This window comes from Ceratina calcarata, unplaced genomic scaffold, assembly GCF_001652005.2.
Source record: "Ceratina calcarata isolate Rehan_Ccalc_2016 unplaced genomic scaffold, ASM165200v1 scaffold77.2, whole genome shotgun sequence".
NCBI lineage: Eukaryota > Metazoa > Arthropoda > Insecta > Hymenoptera > Apidae > Ceratina > Ceratina calcarata.
This window is the reverse complement of record NW_017179000.1, coordinates 63,028-85,773: the sequence shown is the minus strand read 5'-3', so window position 1 is coordinate 85,773 and position 22,746 is coordinate 63,028. Positions and strand designations below refer to the sequence as shown.

General features: G+C 41.3%; 5 protein-coding genes across 19 annotated transcripts; 3 read left to right on the top strand and 2 right to left on the bottom strand.

The window, feature by feature from the left end:
- Nucleotides 1-14: 14 nt before the first annotated feature.
- On the top strand, nucleotides 15-2,182 carry ATP6AP2 (ATPase H(+)-transporting accessory protein 2). Of its 2 annotated transcripts, XM_018033767.2 has the most exons (8): nucleotides 15-242; nucleotides 302-429; nucleotides 501-731; nucleotides 807-1,121; nucleotides 1,189-1,278; nucleotides 1,398-1,532; nucleotides 1,777-1,882; nucleotides 1,951-2,182. In XM_018033767.2, the coding sequence occupies exons 1-8, from the start codon at nucleotides 185-187 to the stop codon at nucleotides 2,028-2,030; spliced, it is 1,143 nt and encodes a 380-aa protein (XP_017889256.1). In that variant the 5' UTR covers nucleotides 15-184; the 3' UTR covers nucleotides 2,031-2,182. The 2 variants fall into 2 exon arrangements, with proteins under 2 accessions (XP_017889256.1, XP_017889257.1); XM_018033768.2 differs by lacking the exon at nucleotides 1,398-1,532 and having other exon boundaries at nucleotides 21-242.
- A 423-nt stretch (nucleotides 2,183-2,605) lies between these two features.
- Nucleotides 2,606-16,434, top strand: LOC108630465 (uncharacterized). Of its 10 annotated transcripts, none has more exons than XM_026818098.1 (7): nucleotides 2,620-2,914; nucleotides 9,832-10,038; nucleotides 10,133-10,309; nucleotides 11,819-11,878; nucleotides 14,138-14,231; nucleotides 15,230-15,554; nucleotides 15,893-16,434. In XM_026818098.1, the coding sequence occupies exons 5-7, from the start codon at nucleotides 14,146-14,148 to the stop codon at nucleotides 16,061-16,063; spliced, it is 582 nt and encodes a 193-aa protein (XP_026673899.1). In that variant the 5' UTR covers nucleotides 2,620-2,914; nucleotides 9,832-10,038; nucleotides 10,133-10,309; nucleotides 11,819-11,878; nucleotides 14,138-14,145; the 3' UTR covers nucleotides 16,064-16,434. The 10 variants fall into 10 exon arrangements, with proteins under 10 accessions (XP_026673896.1, XP_026673899.1, XP_026673895.1 ...); XM_026818094.1 differs by lacking the exons at nucleotides 2,620-2,914; nucleotides 10,133-10,309 and adding exons at nucleotides 4,246-4,349; nucleotides 13,402-13,428; XM_026818095.1 differs by lacking the exon at nucleotides 10,133-10,309 and having other exon boundaries at nucleotides 2,606-2,914.
- Nucleotides 3,223-9,936, bottom strand: LOC108630467 (uncharacterized). The gene is made up of 16 exons (XM_018033782.2): nucleotides 9,827-9,936; nucleotides 9,635-9,760; nucleotides 9,454-9,568; nucleotides 9,110-9,374; nucleotides 8,936-9,043; nucleotides 7,135-7,225; nucleotides 6,938-7,074; nucleotides 6,744-6,876; nucleotides 6,616-6,667; nucleotides 5,772-6,007; nucleotides 5,473-5,598; nucleotides 4,493-4,607; nucleotides 4,054-4,318; nucleotides 3,867-3,974; nucleotides 3,697-3,787; nucleotides 3,223-3,608 (listed from the first exon to the last, which is right to left on the bottom strand). The coding sequence occupies exons 1-16, from the start codon at nucleotides 9,860-9,862 to the stop codon at nucleotides 3,228-3,230; spliced, it is 2,385 nt and encodes a 794-aa protein (XP_017889271.2). The 5' UTR covers nucleotides 9,863-9,936; the 3' UTR covers nucleotides 3,223-3,227.
- Nucleotides 16,425-19,156, bottom strand: ash2 (set1/Ash2 histone methyltransferase complex subunit ASH2). The gene is made up of 11 exons (XM_018033766.2): nucleotides 18,999-19,156; nucleotides 18,767-18,916; nucleotides 18,505-18,683; nucleotides 18,256-18,428; nucleotides 18,014-18,188; nucleotides 17,744-17,952; nucleotides 17,501-17,678; nucleotides 17,282-17,426; nucleotides 17,071-17,206; nucleotides 16,737-16,988; nucleotides 16,425-16,661 (listed from the first exon to the last, which is right to left on the bottom strand). The coding sequence occupies exons 1-11, from the start codon at nucleotides 19,031-19,033 to the stop codon at nucleotides 16,557-16,559; spliced, it is 1,737 nt and encodes a 578-aa protein (XP_017889255.1). The 5' UTR covers nucleotides 19,034-19,156; the 3' UTR covers nucleotides 16,425-16,556.
- A 22-nt stretch (nucleotides 19,157-19,178) lies between these two features.
- LOC108630455 (protein fem-1 homolog B) lies at nucleotides 19,179-22,539 on the top strand. 5 transcript variants are annotated; one of them, XM_026818092.1, is made up of 8 exons: nucleotides 19,179-19,348; nucleotides 19,522-20,193; nucleotides 20,271-20,933; nucleotides 21,006-21,146; nucleotides 21,226-21,455; nucleotides 21,517-21,633; nucleotides 21,710-21,816; nucleotides 22,235-22,539. In XM_026818092.1, exons 2-8 carry the CDS (start codon nucleotides 19,645-19,647, stop codon nucleotides 22,390-22,392), a joined length of 1,965 nt encoding a protein of 654 aa, XP_026673893.1. In that variant the 5' UTR covers nucleotides 19,179-19,348; nucleotides 19,522-19,644; the 3' UTR covers nucleotides 22,393-22,539. The 5 variants fall into 5 exon arrangements, with proteins under 5 accessions (XP_026673893.1, XP_017889243.1, XP_017889245.1 ...); XM_018033754.2 differs by having other exon boundaries at nucleotides 21,006-21,149; XM_018033756.2 differs by having other exon boundaries at nucleotides 19,475-20,193; nucleotides 21,006-21,149.
- The last annotated feature ends 207 nt before the right edge of the window (nucleotides 22,540-22,746 follow it).

Genomic DNA, 22,746 nt, shown 5'->3' with positions numbered 1-22,746 from the left:
CGAGACTGGCAGTCACGTGGATAAGAATCAGCTGATCGTTATTCCTCCCGACAGTTTTTGGGAGTGTCTGTCGATTACATTAATTTTTGGCTGTGAACAGATTTCGAAATACCTGAATAGAATTCGAGGAGTGAGATCAGTTTGATAGAACTAAACACCGCGTGAATTTCGAAGAATCGCGACCATGTTCAAGTTAATACCTTTCAAGGTTTCAGTAGGCTTGTTTATAATTTTGGCTACAGGTACGGTCCCTCGTATTTCGTGTGATAATACTGGTCTTGAAATTCTGTTTAATTTTCAGTTAAAGCCCACGGAGATTTTGTAGTTCTTCATAGCCCGAACAGTGTCTTATTCAATGGGAACGAAGAGGTTGAACAAAGTTTGTTGAAAGAAGTTCTGGCAGCAGCTTTGGGCTTCACTGTGAAACTAGTACGCATCGTTTCTCATCATAGAATTTTTCATCGTCTTGCGATGAACGGGATTCATCATGGTTCTTTCAGAGAGGAGTATGGAGTGGTATTTCCATCACAGATCCATTCTCGCTTCCAGAGGCCGTCGTAGCCATTGCCATCGAAGGTGTAGATTCCTTGGACATACCAAGAGGTAAAAAGTATCCATTGAACGTGAACGAGGTAGAGGAAACTACTTGGCAAGCCTTGAGAGAACGTTTAGAAGAGAGAGACAATAACAACACTCTGGTCAGAATATCCTTGGGTGATGGATTAGATGCTGTTAGTATATTTCATACACTTCTCATTGATAATCGTTTGATATCTGTAATACCTCTCGTAACGTCCACATCGTAGCTGGGCCAGTCAGCCTTGGGAGAATTAAAACCGACCCCAATAGACGAAACTTCGTTAACAGCTTTGAATCTTAGAAGCGAGGAAGATAGGAAATATCTGGAAGAAGTGCAGCTGCTTCATGCCATTGCCAACAAGGCTCCGTCTGCCATTAAACCAGATTCCAGGCCCGATATCTACTGGCTGGTCGTTTCCGGTCTGCGACCAGTGTTCGATGCCCATGGGTCCAACTCGACCAGCTCTAGAGAGGCTCTGACTTTGTTGAACAACGCGTTAAACGTGATCCACGATGCCTTTATCCAAGCCTACGATGGCCAAGTAAGTAGTCCAACTTCGAAGTCTGGATTACCAGTTACCGTGAACATTAATTATCGATTCCAATCAGGTACTGATCGTAGCATTCACGAACGATGCTAGTCAAGTTCATTCGCTGACTTTGGACAGACACAAACGGCAGGCCGTAGCCGATTCAATAGTACGTATTTAATAATTAAATAAAAAAAGGAAGAGAGACGTGACGTATGGACGTGTCTGTTTTCTATGTAGAATGTTCGTAGATGGATTTAACTAATGAGAAAGTACAATGTTTTATAGGAAAATAAAACTACTAATAATTTAGAAACAGAATCTCCTTTGGAAGCTAAACGTGATCAGAATAACACTGCGGTGCTAGATAATAAGGAAACTAATAACGATAACAATAATAACAATGTTAATAATGGGGTTAAGGTACGTTCGTATACATATACGTACGTGCTTATTGGTTGCATGTAGAAATTAATTTTGATTGAGTTCGTTATGCAATAGTTGTATAATTTTTGTAGCTAATCATTTATTTTTGTTAATGAATTAGACACGTTTCGACGCCTAATGGTTTATGTTAGCCGTTTTAATAGGTAGAAAGTCGCAAGACAATTCCCAAATGGGATATCCGTTCAGTCCTCAGAAATAAAAAAAGTCGTTCCTGTTACAGATCATTAAAAATCTAGCCAAGGATTACTCGGACGATTATCCAGTGATTTTCAATATTCTATTGTGGTTCAGTGTGGTATTTTGGCTGTCCCTACTCGCTATTAGCAGTGCGTTACTTGTTTTCTAATATAATTTACAGAGCAGACTTCTGTCTAACAAATAACTTTCTGTACAGTTACCATTGCGCAAATGGACCCTGGAAGGGACTCCATAATATACAGGATGACTTCGAATCGTATGAAGAAGGACAATTAATTAATTGTAAATGTGTCAACAATAATTATCAGTATAAATGCAATTGTAATATTAAATGTTTAATTAAGAGTAATAAGATTAAGATTAATTATTACTTGTTTTACTGTAAAAGTATCATAAATCAGATGAATAAAGAAGGAATTAGGAACGAACTACGATTGGTCCACAAGTGTGTGATTTTCTACGTCGTTTATTCTTAACGATAACACAAATTTATATACTTATCTATTCCTTGAGGGACATCAGCATGGTGAAGTAGGACATGCACGTTTTGAACGTCTTGGAACAGAAAGAGAAGACATTTCTTCGTTAGGTTTGAGTTATATTCGAACACAAGCAGGATATAAACTGTAGTTAAAATATTTCTCTTAGTTAAATTTCAATCGATATAAACAAATTCGTATGCCGGATTCTTATCATTGAGATACGAATTATATTCTCTTCTACATTTTCCCGCCAATGATACTACCCGAACGAAATATATATACATATATCGTGTTCGCTTTAATTTTTTGAAATGGTAGTACAACCTTAAAATCGCGGATGATAAGATAAACGTGTATTTTAGATTTTAATCCGCATTTAAACCCCCGGACGTGAAAAGCAAATTTTATTTTAAAATGAAATCTCAAAGATTTGTCGAGGAAACGCAACGCGATTTTTTTTTACAAAATCGGAATCGATACATCGAAAATGACGGTTAAACGTGGGTCGATGCATCGACGCGTAGATCGTGTGAAGCGTGAACGTCTCTCCGGTTTGTACCATGGATCTTTATCGTAATTCTAATTTAGTGCCAAGTGATTGTCGAAGTGAGTGCGATGCACGAGTTACAAAGAATCTCTTCTGTTCCTGTGCCGATAGAATCTTCTCGTAAGCGGAACGTAAGTAAATACATGTATATACAAATCTTCAATCGGACTGTTGTCCATTCGGGGTGTTTATGAAATTGACAGCAATAGATCGTTTTAAGTGAAGATCTCGCTAGATCTATACTCACCGTCCCAAAGTTTTCTATGTTCATCTCGTACAATCCGCCGGCGGTTAAAGTTGAGCGCTTGCTGCTGCGAATTTGCATCATGTAGATTACCTTTTGAATCCTAATAGGTAGATTATACCAAGCAGACCCGTGTCTACCATAAAATCGAGTTTTCGATTGACTCAGGAAAGGAAAGCAAACCTAAATCTAAAATTTGATCATCGGGCATTTATTAATCGTCGAGATACGAAGCCCCGTGAATCGGCAGGCGCTGCATTTTGCCTTGGAAGGTAATTTTTATCATTGATACGCAAAGACGACACGACACGCGGATGCGATATAAGTGGACACGGGGCTTCGAACGTTGACGCGTACAGGCCTGACTCATACATCGATTTATCAATCAAATACTGTACTACGCGTAATTGGTATGTTATATGCGAGTGAGACGATGACACGTACATGTCATCCTCAAGTTGGGAAGAGTAGTCGATGAGAATCTGTCCCGGCCAACTGATGACGAACAGGTGGAACTGTTCCCCTCCGAGAAAGAACCCGGTTCTGAGAGCCTCCTCGGGTTTATCGAGGTTCGCCATTGTCTAAAGTATAGATGAAGTATAGGACATCGATTTTAAACATAATGGCTTCCAATAATTTGAAAGCTCGGAAGAATTCTTTTAGATTTACTTGAACAGCAGTCGCGGTGATGCCCATCATGTTCAGCCCGACTTGGAACAGATAGCTGTTGCTGCTGCTTTTGTACAAGATGTCGTAGAACCTGGTCAGAGAGTCAAAATCGAAATGTTCTCCTTCTTTATTTAATTATTATAATTAGGCAGAACGAGTCTCCGACTCACAGTAAAGCTCTCTTATGGACGGTTACGCATTCTCTAAATCTCTCGAACACCTCAGAATCGTCATCCGTCACCGATACTTCATTTTTAGTCGCCTCTTGCACCTTGAACCTGATGGAACATGTCCGGATAGAACAGGATTCAGCTTTATATTAGCGAATTTGTGTAAAGAAATATTAAGTCCCGGTACCCGCAAACAGCGAACAGGGCACTGTTGTGATAGATGATGAGTGTGTAAAGAGAGTCGACCGTCACTATGACGGTAACGACCACGGTTGCCGACCAGGACAATTGAAGGTAGACGTAGAAGAAGTAGTCGTCGGCGTCGAAGAGCACGTAGTTGACTCTCATCGTTTGTGGCCTCGGTCTGGTCTCGTTCAGAGGTATGATCACGTCCAAGAGCGGAGGAAGCAATGGTACTGTGACGAAGAGGACCAAGACGAATAAAAGAGAATCTGAGAAGAGCAGATTCGAGTTTTCAAGTTGGTGAGTTCTGGACGATCGGCAATTGTTTTCTTTGCCGTCAGTGACAGCGACGATGAAACAGATTTTTGGTCTACGCGTTTTTCTTTTCTATTCTTTCTAGTCGACCAATGGATCTCGTTTCTTTTGCTACGTACGACACTCACTTCGGTAAAGGCGCGCCACCAGACTCCCCTCAGCCGTAACCGTTTCCAAAACTACGAATTCCTTCGACCCTAGCCGATGCCACTCGGCCGTAATCATATCGAACATATTTTTTAACTTGAACAACATTTGCAATGCGGTTTGAATAAATAAGATGTATCTGTTAAGGATGTATTGGCTATATAGTCAATCCCAAAAGTTTATGCACTTTAGAAACGCATTTCTTAAAAAGAAATCAGACGTCGGAAGAACAATACTAATAATAAACAAAAAAAAATTTTCATTTTTCCGAGAATTTTCCAAGGGGTACCCCTTCAATTTCTTCCAAATTTTCGTTTTTAGCCAATAACTCCCAAATCGTTGGACATACGGAAAAATTGCATATGACCTTTCTCGTAGAGAACGACGAGATCTCCAATTTCCATATAAAACTTTCTCGCTATCTTCAATATTTAACGAGTTATTGACGAAAAACGAAAAAACAGTTTTTTGCAAATTACTCGTAAACTATTGACGCTAGCGAAAAACTTTTATATATGAATTGTAGATCTCGTCGTCCTCTATAAGAAAGATCGTATGCAATTTTCTCGTAGGACCAAGGGTTTAGAAGTTATTGAGGAAAAACGAAATTTTTTTCCAAAAGTTCGCCGTTTCGACGCTGGGATGGTCGGATTTTATCAACATCAATAAAATGCCAAATAATCATACGTAACTCGTTAAATATCGAAGTTAGAGGGACAACAACTTTTATTTCAAGCATTTTTCGAAATTTTGAAAAAAAAATCTTCGTCAGCATCAATACTTAATTGGATATTTCCTTCTATACTTTTTAGCACGTAGCTATTTATTATTAACATTGTTCTTCCGACGACTGATTTCTCTTTAATTATAGGAAATGCGTTTTTCTAAGGTACATAAACTTTTAGAATTGACTGTATAGCCAATACATCCTTAAACGATCGATCAATCAATTAGGACGTACATTCTCTCTGTAGAGGTAGAGATTCACGATCTTCACCAGGCTGATCACGCTGGCTATTAAATGAGGTAGGCACTCGATCACGGCATCCATATCATTCCTTCGTAGCGACAGGTACACTTCTAGCGACTAAACGTATCGAGAAGGAACACAGTTTTATTTCCTCGACAGTCAGACGGGATATGGAAAATCGCGAGCAAAATTACAGCTGTTTTTTTATTCATCCTCTCTCATTTCACGACCCTACAGTTTCGATGAAGAAGTATGGGACCATTTAAACGGGAAGGAAAATGTGGCTTTACCGAAGGGATGATGACTCCCGAGGTGCTGATAACTATCGCGACCATAATCGCTATTCTGGTGGCCGCATGCTGACGAGGATCCTGCCCCGCGAATCTTAGGAATCTCTTTAGCTCGGCGTAATGAGGGATATCAAATATATCGAGAGAAGAAGCCCCGTTCACTGTTCTACTCTCACCGTCTTCAAGAGGGTGCATTTTGCGTTTACGGAAACCGACGGCTACTTCCGAATGAGATAAGGGTCACAATTTGAACTGTTATTGGTCTACTTTAGACGATAAAAGTGAATCTGCACAAGTGTGCATTATATCGATACACCGCCGTGATTCTATAATACATCACGTCATGTCCGATCGGTTGACAATCTGACAGCCATGATTGTCCACATATAGATACTGTATTCTCCTATAGACAGAAATTACTTTTGACTATTTGACGTTCGATAGCAGAAGTCAAGCGACAACAGTTGCAAACACAAACAGTCCCAGTCGTGTGTCATCATATAGAAACGCAGAAGCGAGTAAACGAGAGGCAAACGTGGCCTAACGAACTTCGTTGTTTTCTTATTTCCCGTACTTCGACCTGGGCCTCATTAAATACTCTTAAACGATAACTGAGGTAACTTTATATATTACATGTACAATTAAACGTGTGCACTGTTGCCTCTGTGTAACGATAACGATTTTCTAGATACTCGACGATAACGATTTTACATTATGTATAATATAAATATACCGCACACTTGCGATACAAACGACACACGTCGAAAGTAATCCTGTTTTCGCATTGTACCATTTTTATTGGAAACATGCGATGTGCACGTGCACGCGTTCCATCGATTTACTTATTCTTTAAGGGACATCAGCATGGTGAAGTAGGACATGCACGTCTTGAATGTCTTGAAACAGAGAGGAACGAAGACGTCGATTAAGATGAGCTACGTTCTATCTCGAAAGAACAAACGACTTACGTACAATTCCAAAATTCTCTATGTTCATCTCGTACAGACCGCCAGCGGTCAGAGCTGAGCGCCTGCTGCTGCGGATCTGCATCGTGTACAGCATCCTCTGGATCCTGACGGGCACTTTGTACCAAGTGGAACCATATCTACCGCGAAGTTCAACGATGAATCGAGATCGAGTGTGATTTGTAAAAGCAAACGACGTACATGTCTTCCGCGAGTTGGGAACAATGATCGATGAGGACTTGCCCTGGCAGGCTTATGACGAAGAGATGGAACTGTTCTGCCCCGAGGAAAATTCCGGTCCTAATCGCCTCCTCGGGTTTGTCCAGGTTTACGACTGTCTGAAACGATTCTCGAAAGTATCTGCTTGAGACTCAACCGAGGGACGTCTATCTTTTTACCTGGACAGCAGTGACACTGATGCCCATCATGTTCAGTCCGACCTGGAGTAAATAACTGTTGCGACTGCTTTGATTCAGTGCGTCGTAAAACCTGAACGAAATCAAATTACTTAAATCGTACTCCGATACCGGGGGCACTGGAGCTGACCCGCACCGACGACGCAGGGATAATATTAACACTATTTCTACCGAGACGTTGTCGAAAGAACTTTTCAAATATTAACTTCAAACTATTTTCTAAGTTTAATTATTTCTCTACAAACAATTGTTTGATTTTTCATACAATTGTTAAACTAATGATATCATTTTCCCCCAGCTCATCCTGATTCTAAAAATGTGCATATGGTATTCCTATTTCTACCATGAGATGTCTTTTGACTCCTTAAGGATTTCATAACAGTCCCTAATCTTAAACGGTTTTATAAATAAACACCATCAAGGCTAATCCAATTAGGTCATACTTTTGAGAACAAATCTCACAGTCACACACATACACTCAGATAGTACAAACAAAACAGCGATAAGAGCCATAGGGAGTAGGACCTATTGAGCATGAGGCACACGACCGTTTAGCTGGAATTTACAACTCAATTAAGTAATCTCTACTACGCATCAATGTATCAGTAAATATATTGCTCAAATTATCTATATTTAACTGACAATTTGAAATGTCGACAGTTTTGGCAATTATTTGCGTTTAAACGCAGAGATGACAAAAGACACCCTTTGTTCGAGATAGTGTAAGAGCGAGGAACGTTAAGGGTCAGAAATGTAAGAAAATTCGAAAACGCGTAGTAGAATGGGGGGTGACTGCGTCCAACGACGCAAGCCTTTTAAGGGTACGCAACTTGACAAAGATCCATAAAACATAGAACGAAGGTCATACTGGCGATGGGGGAGGTCCTAGGACAACCAGAAGGTTTGATCAAAAAGGCACTCTTGGTACAGCCGTCCTAGTGTTGAGATATCGAGAATAAATGCGAGAGTTGACGATTATCAAATGTTTTAACGCCCACGAGTTTTATTTAAACCGTCCGCCACCTTCTTCATTTTATAGTAGATTCCCGTTTAATCTTACAGAAAGGGAGCAGTTAAGAAGGTACGAGATGGATACCAAATGCCCAGGTCTTTGGGACTCGAACGTCTTTGTTCGGGCCCGAAGACACGACGATTGGTTTTCCTGGGGGAAAAAACACTTGGATTAAAGACTGGAGTTAGACAAAGTGCTGGGTTAAGCCAGGCATTTTTTATGGCCTGTTTACATTACTGTAACTATAGGAAAAATTTTACGTGAAGGGGGCTAAATTTTAGGCTCGAGAGATGCCCCGGCATACCTACAGTACCGTAGGAGAAAATTGAAAGTATAGGGAAACCCATATAAAAGCACGGGGGCTTCAGAAGGGCCTGCCGACTCCTTCCCCAGATTAGTGCGAAAGTACGGGACTATCACCCGCTGAGCAGTTATGGATAGCTGCTAGACCTTTTTTTTATGGTCGACCCCGTAGTTTCTGATCAATTACTGAAGGTGACGAATTTGCAACTTGCAATTGGCAACGTCGTTAAAAAACAGATCGATTAACGATTTTTCATTTGACAAAAAATAGACGTCTTTCGAAGGATTAGCATCGTGCCTTTTCGACATTGCTACGCCTCGTACTACCTCCTTTACCTTATACAATAGATATACACGAAATCGCGGTAGAAATAGTGTTAATAAACGGTCTGATACAACTTATAAGAATCGATCAGATCTTAAATGGTCGGTCCGAGCATCGCGGATCAGACTATGACGGATACGAACTCGATAGCTTCTTTGTGGGCGAGAACGCATTCGCGGAACTTCCCGTACATCCTCGATTCGTTCTCTAGTTGAGCGTCTCGATTCTTGGTCACATTTTGTAATTTGTACCTGGCAAGGAAACAAAAATGGCAGAATGAGCGAGAGGGTGAGCCAGATACTTCCAAACGTCAGTACCCGCAAACGGCAAACAGGCCGCTGTTATGATGGATTATGACGATATAAAGGGAATCCACTGTCACTATGATAGAAACTACCACCACAGCTGACCAAGACAGTTGAATATAAACGTAGAAGAAGTATTCGTCGGCATCAAAGGCTACGTAGTTGACCCTTAGCATCTGTTGCCTCGGTCTGGTCTCGTTTAAAGGCGCGATCACGTCCATAATTGGAAAGAGCATTGGCACCGATACGAACAAGACCGTAAATATCAATAGCGTATCTGAGGAACAGATGAGCAGAGAGACCAGAGTCGACGCGTGCTAAGGGAGGCATACTAATTTCGCAAAATCAGGGCTCACTTCTGTATAATTGAGCCACTCGACTACCACGCGCCGTGATCTCTTCCAAAACTGTCAGTTCCCCGGAGTTCAGGCGGTGCCACACCGCCACGGTCATGCCAAACATCCTTTTAAACTTTCAGCGCAGATTCAATAGACAGATAAGATTCCTTAAGTAATCGATCGATTAGAACATACATACGTTCTCTCTGTAAAAATAGAGATTCAGTATTTTGACCACGCTGGTCACGGTTGCTATTAAATGCGGCAGACACTCGATCACAGCGTCCATGTCTTTCTTTTTCATCGACACGTACAGTTCCAGCGACTGAAACCAGGAAAATGTACGATTTTATTCTCAGCGTGTCTGAATTTGTTCTGAAGTCTTTCTCACCGTAGGAATGAAAATCCCCGCGGCACTGACGACCATGACGACGACTATGGCAAATCTGACGGACTCATTCTGACGAGGATCTTGCCCCAAGAATTGGAGAAAACGTTGCAGCTTATTGTAATAAGGAATATCGAATATGTCGAGAGCGCGATCCCTTTCTGTTATCGTCCTCGTTTCAACGTTCCCGGAGCGAGCCGTCGCAAACATTTCGGGTACGTAAAAAGAATTGGCCGACGATATCTCGCCCATCGATAACAATTTTTCAACGAAACCGGCTTCAAATTAAAATGTACTAGTCTGCTTTAGACCGTGAAGATGAGCGCTATGGACAGGTACGAATTATATTGACGTGACGTTTTAAATTACGTCACGTCCTGTTGTCTGACAATCTGACAGCTGCAATTACCCATGTGGGCTCTTCTCTATGTCTCTTATGGACTGAAAATGATTCATATCTAACAGCGAAGGAGGATGAGGCGATAGGTACGAGACAAGAAATATTATATTCCCCTTACATTCCCATTACGTTGCCGATAGAAAACTGTCAAATAATTAACATGCGTGACAGGCAGTTTTATATTTTATTATATACACTTACATAGTATTTATAATATCAACGTGCGGTGCTTTAAATTCTATATAGTACTCTCTCTCTCTCTCTCTCTCTCTCTCTCCCTGTTTCTCTCTGTTCATTTCTCTGTCTATCTATCTATTTATCTGTCGTTAACGTTGAACCGACGCGTGTAACGTACGTAAAAAGTGTATATGTATTTTGTACTCGTATCTAGCGAGCGTACGATGGAATTGGTGACCATGAGGCGAGGTCTCGAGTTTTTCTTTTTAAGTAGTCGCATTAACCCGGAAATCATTCGAAGGCTAACGATCATCGTTAAGTTAAAACTACATATCTGCCGTCTCGCTCCCTCCGCGGACTGGCCGTCCTCTCCCTCCATCGTTCGGTCTCGGTCTCCCTTCCTCTCACTGTGCGTCTTAAGGAGTTGACAGATAGACAGTGAGTGAACGAGCAAGACAGACAGACAGACAGAAAGACAGTCAACAAGTTTAGTTGAGTTGATTGCGAGTTTCGAGCCGTGCGGCGCTGATTGTGAGCCTCGTCCCCAAGAGAAATAGGCATAATATAGTTTACCGCGGGTACAGTCGGTGTTTTGCTTTTTTAATCATTCTCGTCTAGTCGTTGTTTGCGTTGTTCTCGGTGATCAGTGGTACAATAGTGTCCATATGCGTCGTTCCGTGAGGGCCGAACGCCTTTGCGAGCCTTCGAATTCGATTAACTGTACCGTTGGTCCGTGTACAGTCTGTGTGTACAGTGGTGTATAGCAAAATTGTGTACAGTCACGGGATTCGGTCACGAGACTCGAGATATTCGAGATCCGATCCGAGAGCCTATTATGCTGGAATTCTCCATTCAGCATGCCGAAGTCGGTAGGTAATTGTCTATCACGCGGTTGCACGCGTTAAATCCAATGACAGTCGGACTGATAACAGGATCTCCTTTTGATCCGAGATCAGCGTTAAACCTCGGAGCTTCGCAGATCCGACCAAATCTGAGTTCGATTGAAAAACCGTGCTCTTAGATTTCGAGGATATCTCATCCTGCACACGAGACCTCTGATCCAAACTGAATCTGAGAGCATCGCAGAGATACGCGTCCACTTGACAGTATTTAGACTGACAGAAATGAAAATCTACCGAATACGCGTGCTACTTAAAAGTGGATGCGAGACTCTTAAACCCGATGCAGTTTCAGTCTCAGATTCTCGTGCTTCCGAACCGAAAAATCACCGGCAATCTCGTAAGCTGGTTTTAGAATTCCTACAATCAGCGTCTCATAAGAATTGCACAGGAACGTAGTTTCAGACTAAATCGAATTAGCGTGTTCGACTATTTTTGGAAGTAAACGATCCTGACAAAACGAAGCTAATTGCAAAACTAAGCTAAGCCGGGTATTGATATAATTCTTTGTTTCTTCAGTTGTCTCGACGGCCACTGAAGACGTTGGCGATGGACTCCAGGGCCACGAGAATGACACCGGTGAGTGAGATAAAATGAAAACGTACAAAATGAAACAGAATTTATTTTTCCATTACGTATAATCGTTTTAATCTCACATACTTTTTAAATCCATTCACCGCATATAATGTTCATAGTCAATAGGACGCTAATCTTATTATCGAGATCATTATGTATGATTACCATTGTTATTATGAGGTTTATCGGTCAGGCTGTACTTTGATTTGAAGAGTTTTCTCAGCTTGAGAAAACGAGGCTGATCAATGATAATAAGATGATCGGTATCAACAATACCACCGTGACAAATATTTTTGATTATCTCTATTAAGCCGATAGCGTAAACCGTAAAAGGTTTACGATAACGATGTGGACGGATCAGATTGCCAGCCTGATTTATTATTTCTGCCGCGTCCCGTCTATACGATCGATTTGTAATGCAACCGATGAAATATTGATGAAAACAATTTTTCCACGAGAAATCTTGTTTGGAACGTTTCCAAGAATCTTCAGTTCGAAAGATTTATTCTAAATCATTGGTAAGAGAATATACGATTAATGATTCATTGATACATAATAACATTAATCAGATGCGTGCTGTTGAATATTTATGAAAATTTTGTTTTTCTTCAATTCCGCGAGCGAAATTAATGCGTATCACTGACATCGATCATTATACTGTTGATTTGTAGGAAAATCGGATGTACAGGAAGTATCGCGCAGTGCACGCGCGTAAAGGATTATTTTTAATGAAAGAAATCTTAACCCAGCTCTCCAGTTCTCGAATGGCCATCGGGGAAGTTCCATTTAGCTATCTATTGATCGTGCACGAGATTCCGATCTCGGCGGATACCGATTCGTTCTGTCCTTCGCACCTTCAAACAGTTCCGAAGTGTGCGCCCATTTTTCTGCACGGATACGTGCAATAAAACTGCGATTCGTAACAAGTTGAGCGAAGAACGAAACTCGAACGATTGTCTAACATATTGCAGTGTATGTAAATTCGTGAGAACTTTCCTACGACTCCAATTTGCTACGTGTACGAGTAATTAAATTCATGCATTCCTGTAATTAAGTTGTTTGTCAGTTCGCGACCCCGAGCAAGCCCGACATCTGCTGCGCGTGGAACGAATCATACGAACGTGAATCAACCGAAATACTTACTCGAAGCGACTCATTGTTAGATAGACGCTTTACCAACGAGGAGATAATAATGTCTCCTCTGCCTAAACCGTTTTATCGACCAGGAACACGGTCACGCTCTGAAGTAGTAACCGCGTACTGGCGCTAGTTTAGAAAGCTGCACCGACCCATCTGCTACCAAGCAACGATGAGTGCCCGCGCGATTCGACGGGACTTAATTTTACATAGACTTCTTCTTGTAATTTCATTTACCTGATCAGACGCATATTGGATTCCTCGATAATTCGATTTTCTCCTGGTTAATTCTATTTGGAGTTCGGGAACAAATTCGATAGAGATAGAGAGATGGATGGTCGAATCGTTTTTATTAAAACTAAGCACGTTTTTTGTTTTATTTGTTTCAGAGCCCTTACAATTGTTGTCGCAACTCGGTGAGTCAATACGGCTACTAATTCTTAAGATTCATTTATCTCTCTATCTGTCGCATCTCACATAATAGAAATTAAACAGGAACTACCGTTTTTTATTGTTATAAAAAATGTACCCAAGAGACTCCGACACGAGAATTGAACATAAAACGAAGAAGAATCTAGAAGTTCCAAGGGCATTTGCCGATAGAAATGCTTAAGGACTTAGCTAAAGACTTTTAAAAGAGATAAGGGCATTGAACAAAATAATAATAAAAATCGTTTAAGCCGGATTATACACAGTATTATTGATCGATGTACTAAATCATCTAAATTGCGCACAAAGTCGATCACGTATCATGTTCGTGGAAAATTTAATTCCGTTCTTATTCTTTTGTTTCGCGTTTCGAAGAAAAGATAAGTCCATTGATATTGCACTACGATTCGAAATCCTTTGTTTCGATCGTTGGAATGTCTGGAAAATGTGGAAAAATCAGGGGCATAGTAAACGGTCGTGTGAACGATGCAGATAGTTTTAAATAGCTTTTAATTATAGAAAACCCATGACATTTAAACGAGCGATTATCCTCGAGTTAGCGGCGACATAATTAACAGTATATGTATAGTTCATCTACATTTATTTTATCAGATAGTTTTTAAGACTGTTGTCAAGGGGCGCGGTAGCGGCCCGAATACATATACAGAATTGTTTATAGGATTTCATTTTTTGCAGAAGCCCCCATGGAGAGCGTTTACATGATATGCGGGGTATCGATCGCACTGGTCCTAGTCGGCATCGTGATAGTTCTCCTCGCGGTGACTATCAGGTAAAAACTAAACAACGACCGAGGATTATGACACCCAGACCCACCGTGTCGTTACAGCCCTGTCCCTTTTGAACTAAAACGATATTTCTACTATTTTCTACGGTATTATAGTTATCCCAAGCTCGGGTTGGAAGCGCATGCGTTCGCATTTCCTCCTCTCCCTTCTTAAGCAGCTGTTGCTATTTATGTCTCGTTCGCTCCCGTTCGATCCGAAAGGAAGCCAGTCGCTTCCCTTCTCTCTCTCCTTCAATTTATTCGGAGTCGAGGTCTATTCTTGGACGCAAGTTCAATTAATCCGAGTTTCGGTTAAGAAATCCGCAAAGTTTCTGGTGTTCGGTGACCGAGTTGTTGTGTCAGGAAAAAAAAAACGTAGCTGAATCGATCAGGAGTGAGGAAGGTCGATCGAAACGAGTTCGACCAGTGGGACTGAGGAACTTGTAATTTTCGAGCAACCTCCGGAGCGATTTAAGTTAATTTAAATGGCCTCGGTGCAGACTGGAACGATCGACACGATGGCATGGTACACGGAATAGTCTCCGTCAGTAATCGTCCGCTTTTCGGTTTTGCTTCCTGGGTTCGATTCTGGCTACGGCGGCCAAGCGAAGTTGAGAGCCTCTGAGCCTGACACTACCTTCAAAGGTTAATACATAAATGGCTTCGAACTCCGATACGTTCGGATTTTAATGTCCTGCACCGAGAACGGTCGAACAGTGTTTCAAGTGTTCATCCGACTTCCAAAAACAATCGGGAACTTCCGAGACCGATGACTCTCGAAAGCCTGATTTCATCCAGCTAATACTTAGTCCAGACCTAATCTGATCCGGCCAATATCCGAAGCCAACACTTAAGATTTAATACGAATTAACAAATACTTGGCCCGAATCCGTCCTGATACCCAGTACCGACCTAAAGTAACCTGTCCTCAGAAAAAAGAAAAAACAAAAGAGAAAGATGGTGGGAAGCAATGGAACCATGATAGCTGTTCGACTGGTTCGCAGCAAACTGAGAAAACGGGAAGACCATCACCATCAATCGGCTTCCCCTGCCACGATTCACCCCGCGACGGTGGAAGGGATAGGATTAGAAGGAGGTGGAATGAGGAGAACCACTACCACTATAGTCCAAACGACCATGATGGTAGATAACAATAATTGTACTACATCCACTACTCTGGCGACCACCGAGACAGGGATAGTAGGGCCCTGTTTGATAGAGGAAGAGGAGGGAGAGAAGAGGCACGTCTATGGGACAAAAGAACAATTTGTCTGGCAGTTCCCTCCACCGTACCCCCCGGTCCAACAGTATGGGTTCTACAATGATCAGGTAAGTTCGTTACCTGAGGTAACATTGCTTCCATAAACGATTTTCATATCGCAGTTAGTCTAGACTTCGAACGAGTCTGACGCGAGAATCATGATTTAAAGAAATTTCGAAGGATCTTACACGAGCTAATACTGCTTTCACATTATCCCGTTTAAGATAATCTACTTTCTTTTTTGTACGTCCTCAATGTCAGTTAATCATATGAATAATGAGCACGGTAGCGTAAAAAGTAAATGTTGCATTTTGAAATCTGCCGACGGCAATGCAAGAAAGCTGTGAAAGTTCAAAAGATCCGTGAATCGAGTCAGGAGTGGGACTAGATCATGACGTGTTTCCAGGAGAGTCTGGTTCACTCTTTGCCGGGGGTAGAAAGGAACCCCAGTTTCGCCAAAGGGATACGTAAAAACATCGGGAGATGGCGACGTCTCGTTAGAAGAAAACCGGAAACGGACTGCTGCGCAATACCTCCGGAACTGAAAGACCAACTAAAAACTATTTACGTCTACTGACGATTATCGTCATTCTTAAACGAATGAAAGTAATTATCGTCGTCCTGTGCATATGTATATAAATAATTAGGAGACTCGCATAATTTGATAATTAGTCGATTAGCATAATATGTTTTAGTATTTTTTAAGCATTAAACACCGACAAGTGCCTCCCTGTATTATATGATAGTAATTTTTATAAGGATAATTGTAAAATAACAATAATAGAAGTTTGTCCATTACCTAGTCAGTTATTAATAATTAATTGTTAATTGTAATACTTTCGTTTCTCTTGTGAATATTGTATTATATATTTTTTTGTGAATATATATAACTATCGGAATACAACGATGACCATAACGTACGAGATGAATAAAACGTATTTCAATATATCACAATATCTTTTATTTCTTTTTTATCTACTCTGACCATTTAAGAAGAAATTGTTCTCTCGTTGGATTTTACCTTTCTCAATTTGTCTTCCCCGTCAATCGTTCTAAGGGAAAATTTAGTGTCACAAAGTGAACGTATCTAATCGCAGTTTCCCCTCGTTCTCAGTAAAGTACAACATATCTGCCATACACTGTTCTCCTATTGTTTCCTCGGCTCTGTCGTTCATCTGTAAAAGAATTCAAATTCATTTCTTTTTTTCAACCCCCGACAGATTCTCTTAGGTAACTAGCACGAAACTGACCCCTCTGAACGTCATGTCCGTCGGTGGGGACTTGAAATTTGGTCCAAAGTTCACGGAAACGGTCGCGCTTTTGTGAATGGAGATGGTAGGAAAATAAGCTCCCTTATTTACATCGAGGAAAGCCTCCCCCTGATTCACACCGTTTTTGTAGAAAATTATTTTGCTCCCTGGTAGCGGTTTCAAGGCTTTCAAGGCCTCTGGAACTTGGTCCTTTTCCTCGTAATACAAGTGACTCTTGAATTTGACTAGAGGCTGATTTTTAAACGATATTTTATGAGAATACGACAGAAGGAATTTCTCGTTCCAGATATATTTTGTTTAGATAAATATTCACCCTGTCTTTATAGGTGTTGGGTAAGTAAGTGGAATGATGGATATCGGGTAGAACGATTAAAAATCCTAGAGTGTCACCCTCGCCGTAGCCACTGCTATAATGTTTGCCTCTACTTTCGTGGAATCTCGTTCCTTTCCTACGGAAGAAAAATAACTGTCCTCATCATCCCCCCGCTTTGCACTCTCTCGATGCATGTAAGAACTTTTGGTACCTGGACCTCCAACTGTATCCGAACTTATCGTAACCCAACGGAGCCTGAAGATTAGCGTATTCCTGCCCCCATCCCAGTCTAGTCGCCGAGCCCTCGGGCATTTCTTCTATCGTAGCCTCCCAGTACCAAATCCCTTTGCTCACGTCTAGAAAATCGACGACAGCTAAGTCTACCGATTACGGTCAGTAATAACGAAACTGATCATCAGCATTAACGTACTGTGAGTCGCTCTGACCATGCAATACCCCTTTTCCCCAGTTACGGCCAGCCTATCTTCTGAGACCCTGAGTTGTGGGGCTCTGTCGTGCAGAGCTAATAAAACGGCACTAGGATTCAAAGCTCTGTAAAGCCAGCCAGGTATCGGTTTCCCCGCCCAGTCGCTGCTCTCGTCGAACTCCTGGAAATTTTCGTTTAGATTCGAACGTACGGTCTGACCGTTTCACTGATGATCGTGAGACGCACTTGTCTGAACGGCGCGTGAGGGTCTGGTTCCGCCAAGATGTAGCGGTATCCATCTTTATTGAAAGGATGCTCCAACGGGTAGCCGTGAGCCGGCAGTTTCGGGGCAGCCATGTCTGATCCTCTGCCCTTTTTCCCAGGTCCAGTCCCTGCCCCTTCGCCAGGAAATTTCCTTTTCGCGTTTCTACCGCGGAAGCCGCCGCTCAGAGGCACTAAAAGATGTACCGCGATAACGTTAATCGTTCATTAATAGTACACATTGAACAAACGTACCGACATGCTGGACTCCCATCTCTGTCACCTTTAAATGACCCCCCTTGATCATGGCCTCGTAATTAGGCTTAATCAATTGTAGATCGGAACAGACCAATCCAAATTGCTGACCATCGGGACTGGTCTCTTCTACGGTGAACAATGTGCCAACATCTTTTAGCAAAGCTCTATGTATCTGTAATGGATTCGTGAACTTATAATTCTGTCATAGAAAGCTATCATAATTATGGGAGTAAAATTACCGTAGCGTGCCAGGATTGAGTAACTCTGCGAGGCATAGTCGTCATGCTGTCCCAGTGGCATTCAATGAACGGTATTATGTCTTTGTCCTTATGAAAAAACAGTCTTTGTTCGGTTTCTTTTTGTGACATTTGTAACAGATTCGCTAGAGCAGTTACACACATTTGTGGAAAGGCTAAAAGAGATTACAGGGTTGAGTCAATCTGAAAATTGCTTAATGATAAATGCTGTTGTAGTTTAGAGTCTCTTACGGGCCTGATTCTTCTTAAAACTTTCTAGACCAGTTGGAGAACAATTCTTACACATGAAAATATAATTCATCATAAATGGGACTAATTTGCCTAACTGGTAGCCAATACAGGACTCGTGGAACCACCTCGAACAACTGGCACACAGTAATTCTATTATGTTCAAGTTTCTCTCCTTCCCACTGTGGAAATATTAAAGACATTGCTCAGGTAAATCAGTTGTTAAATAATAAGGATTTCCTCAGAGTTGAAAGATTCAATTTACCAGTAACAGTTGCTCGATTCATTGGTCCCTCTGCCATTCATTTTATCGGAACCCTCTTCCGACTTCTGTTTTTGCTTGCTCTTATCATCCGGCTTCGGTTTCAATTTCTCCTCCGTACTTTCTGATGTTTCATCTGTTTTTTCAATAGGACTGCATCCGAAACACAGTGGTACATAATTAGTTACGAATTATATCTATTAGTATTCGTTTGTACAAGAATATTTCGTCATACCTTTCAGCCTTTTCCTCTGCTACTTTGGTGTCCATATTTTCCCGATTTAATAGAAATAAATTACAAGCGAATTCGTATCAGTTCTCGAGCTCGACAGCATCACAGATCATTCTTTCAATACGTAAACAATACATGTGCATACGAATATAGTGCATGCAATACATACTATAGTATAGTATTGTATATGTACTAGATGGCGCTATTATATGCTTAAGCTTTGAGCTATCAATACATTTGTTTATTAAAAAAAGTTATTCAGTGGCACGTGGTGCGCAAAATAATTTTAAAGCAGTTGTTACTGCGTTACAAAAATAGAATTTTATAACAACGAGAACAAAGAACCCAGAGAGGTAAGGTTAGGTGCGTTCTCAATATCATTTTTCATTTGAATACGAATTTCTTTTATATTTTCTCATTATCTTTTTCAAAACGTCATTTGACTTGTACAAGAAATTGATCATTACGATTGTTTATAGTCTTAGGGCCACCTTAAATCGTCCGTGGACCGTATACCTTCTTTCAGGTTAGGATGATCTAGTCAAATTCAATCAAAGCCTGAGGAACAAAGGTAACAAAGGGGAGCAAGAATAGGAATTCAGTTTAGAAGGAATAAGAGATCAGGTCGAACGGGCCAATTTGAAATAAAATGGAGCTCAAGATGGACTATGAGGATCCCAAACAGATCTCTAAATTGTTTTTAACAAGAGTGTATTACGCAGCAAGAGATGGGATGGCCATAACTTTATATAATTTGTTAAACAACAAGGATCCTGAAATGGTGAACATGATAATAAACCAAAAAGTGCTGGAAGAAGATGGCCAACATTGTACGCCCTTGATAATAGCTGCCAGATATGGTAAAAACAAAGTTGTTCAAATCTTATTAGACAAGTTCAAGCCGGATTTAGAACAAGAGGGTACAGTGAAGTTCGATGGATATGTCATTGAGAAAGCAACTGCCCTGTGGTGCGCCACAGGTGCTGGACATTTGAACGTCGTCAAAAGATTGGTAAAGGCTGGGGCTAACGTGAATCATTCAACTAAAAGTTCATCCACTCCACTGAGAGCTGCTTGCTTCGATGGGAGGCTGGACATCGTTGAATATCTGATGGAACACGGAGCAGACATGAACATCTCTAATCAGTTTAATAATACTTGTCTAATGATCGCTGCCTATAAAGGGCATTTAGAGATCGTAAGTACTTGATCGTCTAGAGAATTCTCATTGTATTTAAATAGGCATCGCTCTAATTTGAAAATTCTCTATTCCAGGTTTCTTATCTTTTAGAGAAAGGAGCAAATCCTAACGAGAAGGCAAATTGCGGAGCTACAGCTTTGCATTTTGCCGCCGAGAGGGGCTACACCGATATAGTCTCGAAGTTATTAGATTTTGGAGCAGAGATGAGCAAAAATGTCAGTGGAATGACTCCGTTGATAATGGCAGCGGAGAAGACCAGGGCCGAAGTGGTCGAACACTTAATAAATCGGGTCGAAGTGAGCAAGAATGACATTATAGAAGCCTATGAACTTCTCGGAGCTAGTTTCGCTAACGACGAGACGAACTACCGGTTAATGAAGGCTCATAAATATCTATCTAAGGGGATGGAACTCAGATTCAGTGATCCAGATAACGTTATTTATAAAAAATTAGGAAAGCCTGTGAAAGCTTATGAGAACTGCAAAGAATCCGAGACTGTGGAGGAATTAGAAAATATTAGGAATAATCAAAACGCCATTCACATGGAATCACTGGCTGTGAGGGAAAGGATATTAGGCACACAGAACCCGGAAGTGCCTCGTCATGTTATATTTCGTGGAGCAGTGTTCGCCGACAGCGCGAGATTCGATAAATGTATCGATCTATGGCTTCACGCTCTTCACCTGAAGCAGATGAACGATATTCCCGTGGTAAAAGATATCTTGCGGTTTGCCCAGGTACCGTTTCGTCCGTATGAGCAATCACTTTTTAATTTCAAGTAAAAAAAGTAAAGTAATCGTTCTCCGCAGGTGTTCTCGCAGATGATACACGTGGGAATTGAAATCGACTTCGCTCAGGTCTTAAGCGTGCTAGAATCCTGCGTAACGGAATTGTCTAATAATAAGTCGAAAGTCAACAGTCCGGACTCGGAAGAGGACGTCGAGCAACACGTAGTGAGTCAAAGACAGTCAAGACATATAGTACAATTCAAGAATGAAGGGTTTCGTTATGAACTCGAAATGATTTCAGGATGAAATGGAATCGAATATAATGACGACTCTCTACATCCTGACAATTTTAACGAAGCTTCTGACTCTGAACGGGAATAGGTACGAGGTGGAGGATAAATGTAGAGCCCATCATCTGGTTCACAGACTCTGCGCTCTTCAATTGAGACTGAAGGACGGCCAAACTCTGTTGCATCTGGCCGTGAACGCGGCGACGCTCGTAGACGATTTTCATACGCACCACGTTTGCAAGTAAGTCGAGCGATCGACCGTTCGCCAAGCGATCATCACTTCATATCGAAACGTTTCACAGATTTCCTTGTGCGGCCACGGCCAAACTTTTGATACACTGCGGTGCGGACGTGAACGCAATGGACAGTAATAGGAATACACCGTTACACGTGATCGTCGGCTACAGGGAACCGATTAGGTATTAAATTTTAATATTTAATCAAATGATATAGTAAACATGTTCTACGATACTAATTTATTCATGACTCCGCCAGCGATTTTATGACTCTCTACACAATAATTATGGAATTGATCGAGGCTGGGGCACACATGGATACCGTGAACAGCAGTGGAAAGACTCCATACGATGCAGTGACCACAGGTTCGTATATAGGGTATACCAGAACTAATACTACGCCCGAAAGTGGGGAGGAGTTGAGATGAACTCGACAACCACGCCTCGGACAACATTTTTGCAAAGGAAAAAGTTGTTTAACCCTTTCACTGCGGCGCGATTTCGGAATAATCCATCAATATGGACAGCGCGTTATACGCACGTCGGACGCTGCGATGGCGTATATTTACATCTCTTGTATATATCGATAGGCTTCTAAGGACGTATATTTACGCCTTTCGTATATATCGATGGACTTTTCAGGACGTATATTTACGCCTTTCGTAGTGAAAGGGTTAAAATCACCTCAAGCTTTTGCTTATTTGAAGGCTTAACAATAATTCTGGGACACCCTGTATAAATGAAGAGCCTACGTACGATCGATCACATTTACAATCGTTTCTAGGTGTAGCAGAGATCATTCTAAGGACTCAGACGAAACTATCTTTAAAATGTATGGCAGCGAAAGCGGTGAAAACCTACAATCTATCCTACTGTGGCAACGTTCCACGATCCTTGGAGAGTTTTATCGAGCTGCACGGCCCTGGTCTCAACCAGGGTTAACCGTCGACCACTAGTAATTAAGTATTCTTCTACCCAGTAATTGTTGTATTCAAATAAATCGCACACAGTGACGAATGTTTTTGTAAAACGGTATAACAGTGAAGTGTAAAGTTTGTACATAATAGAATAAATATGTATAAATACTCATTTGAATCGAGTTATCCGTTATTCCTGCCCCCGTTAAAAAATGACTTTTCTTCAATTGGTCATCATTTTTTTCTGAATACGACGATTTACCATTATAGTGAAAGGCTTTCTTTAAAAAGGAAAGATCTCCTGATACTTCAGGAAGAGGTTTTAAAATTCTCCCTTGCACGTTATCTGTATTAAAGTTTCACGCCGCGCCGCCGTGGG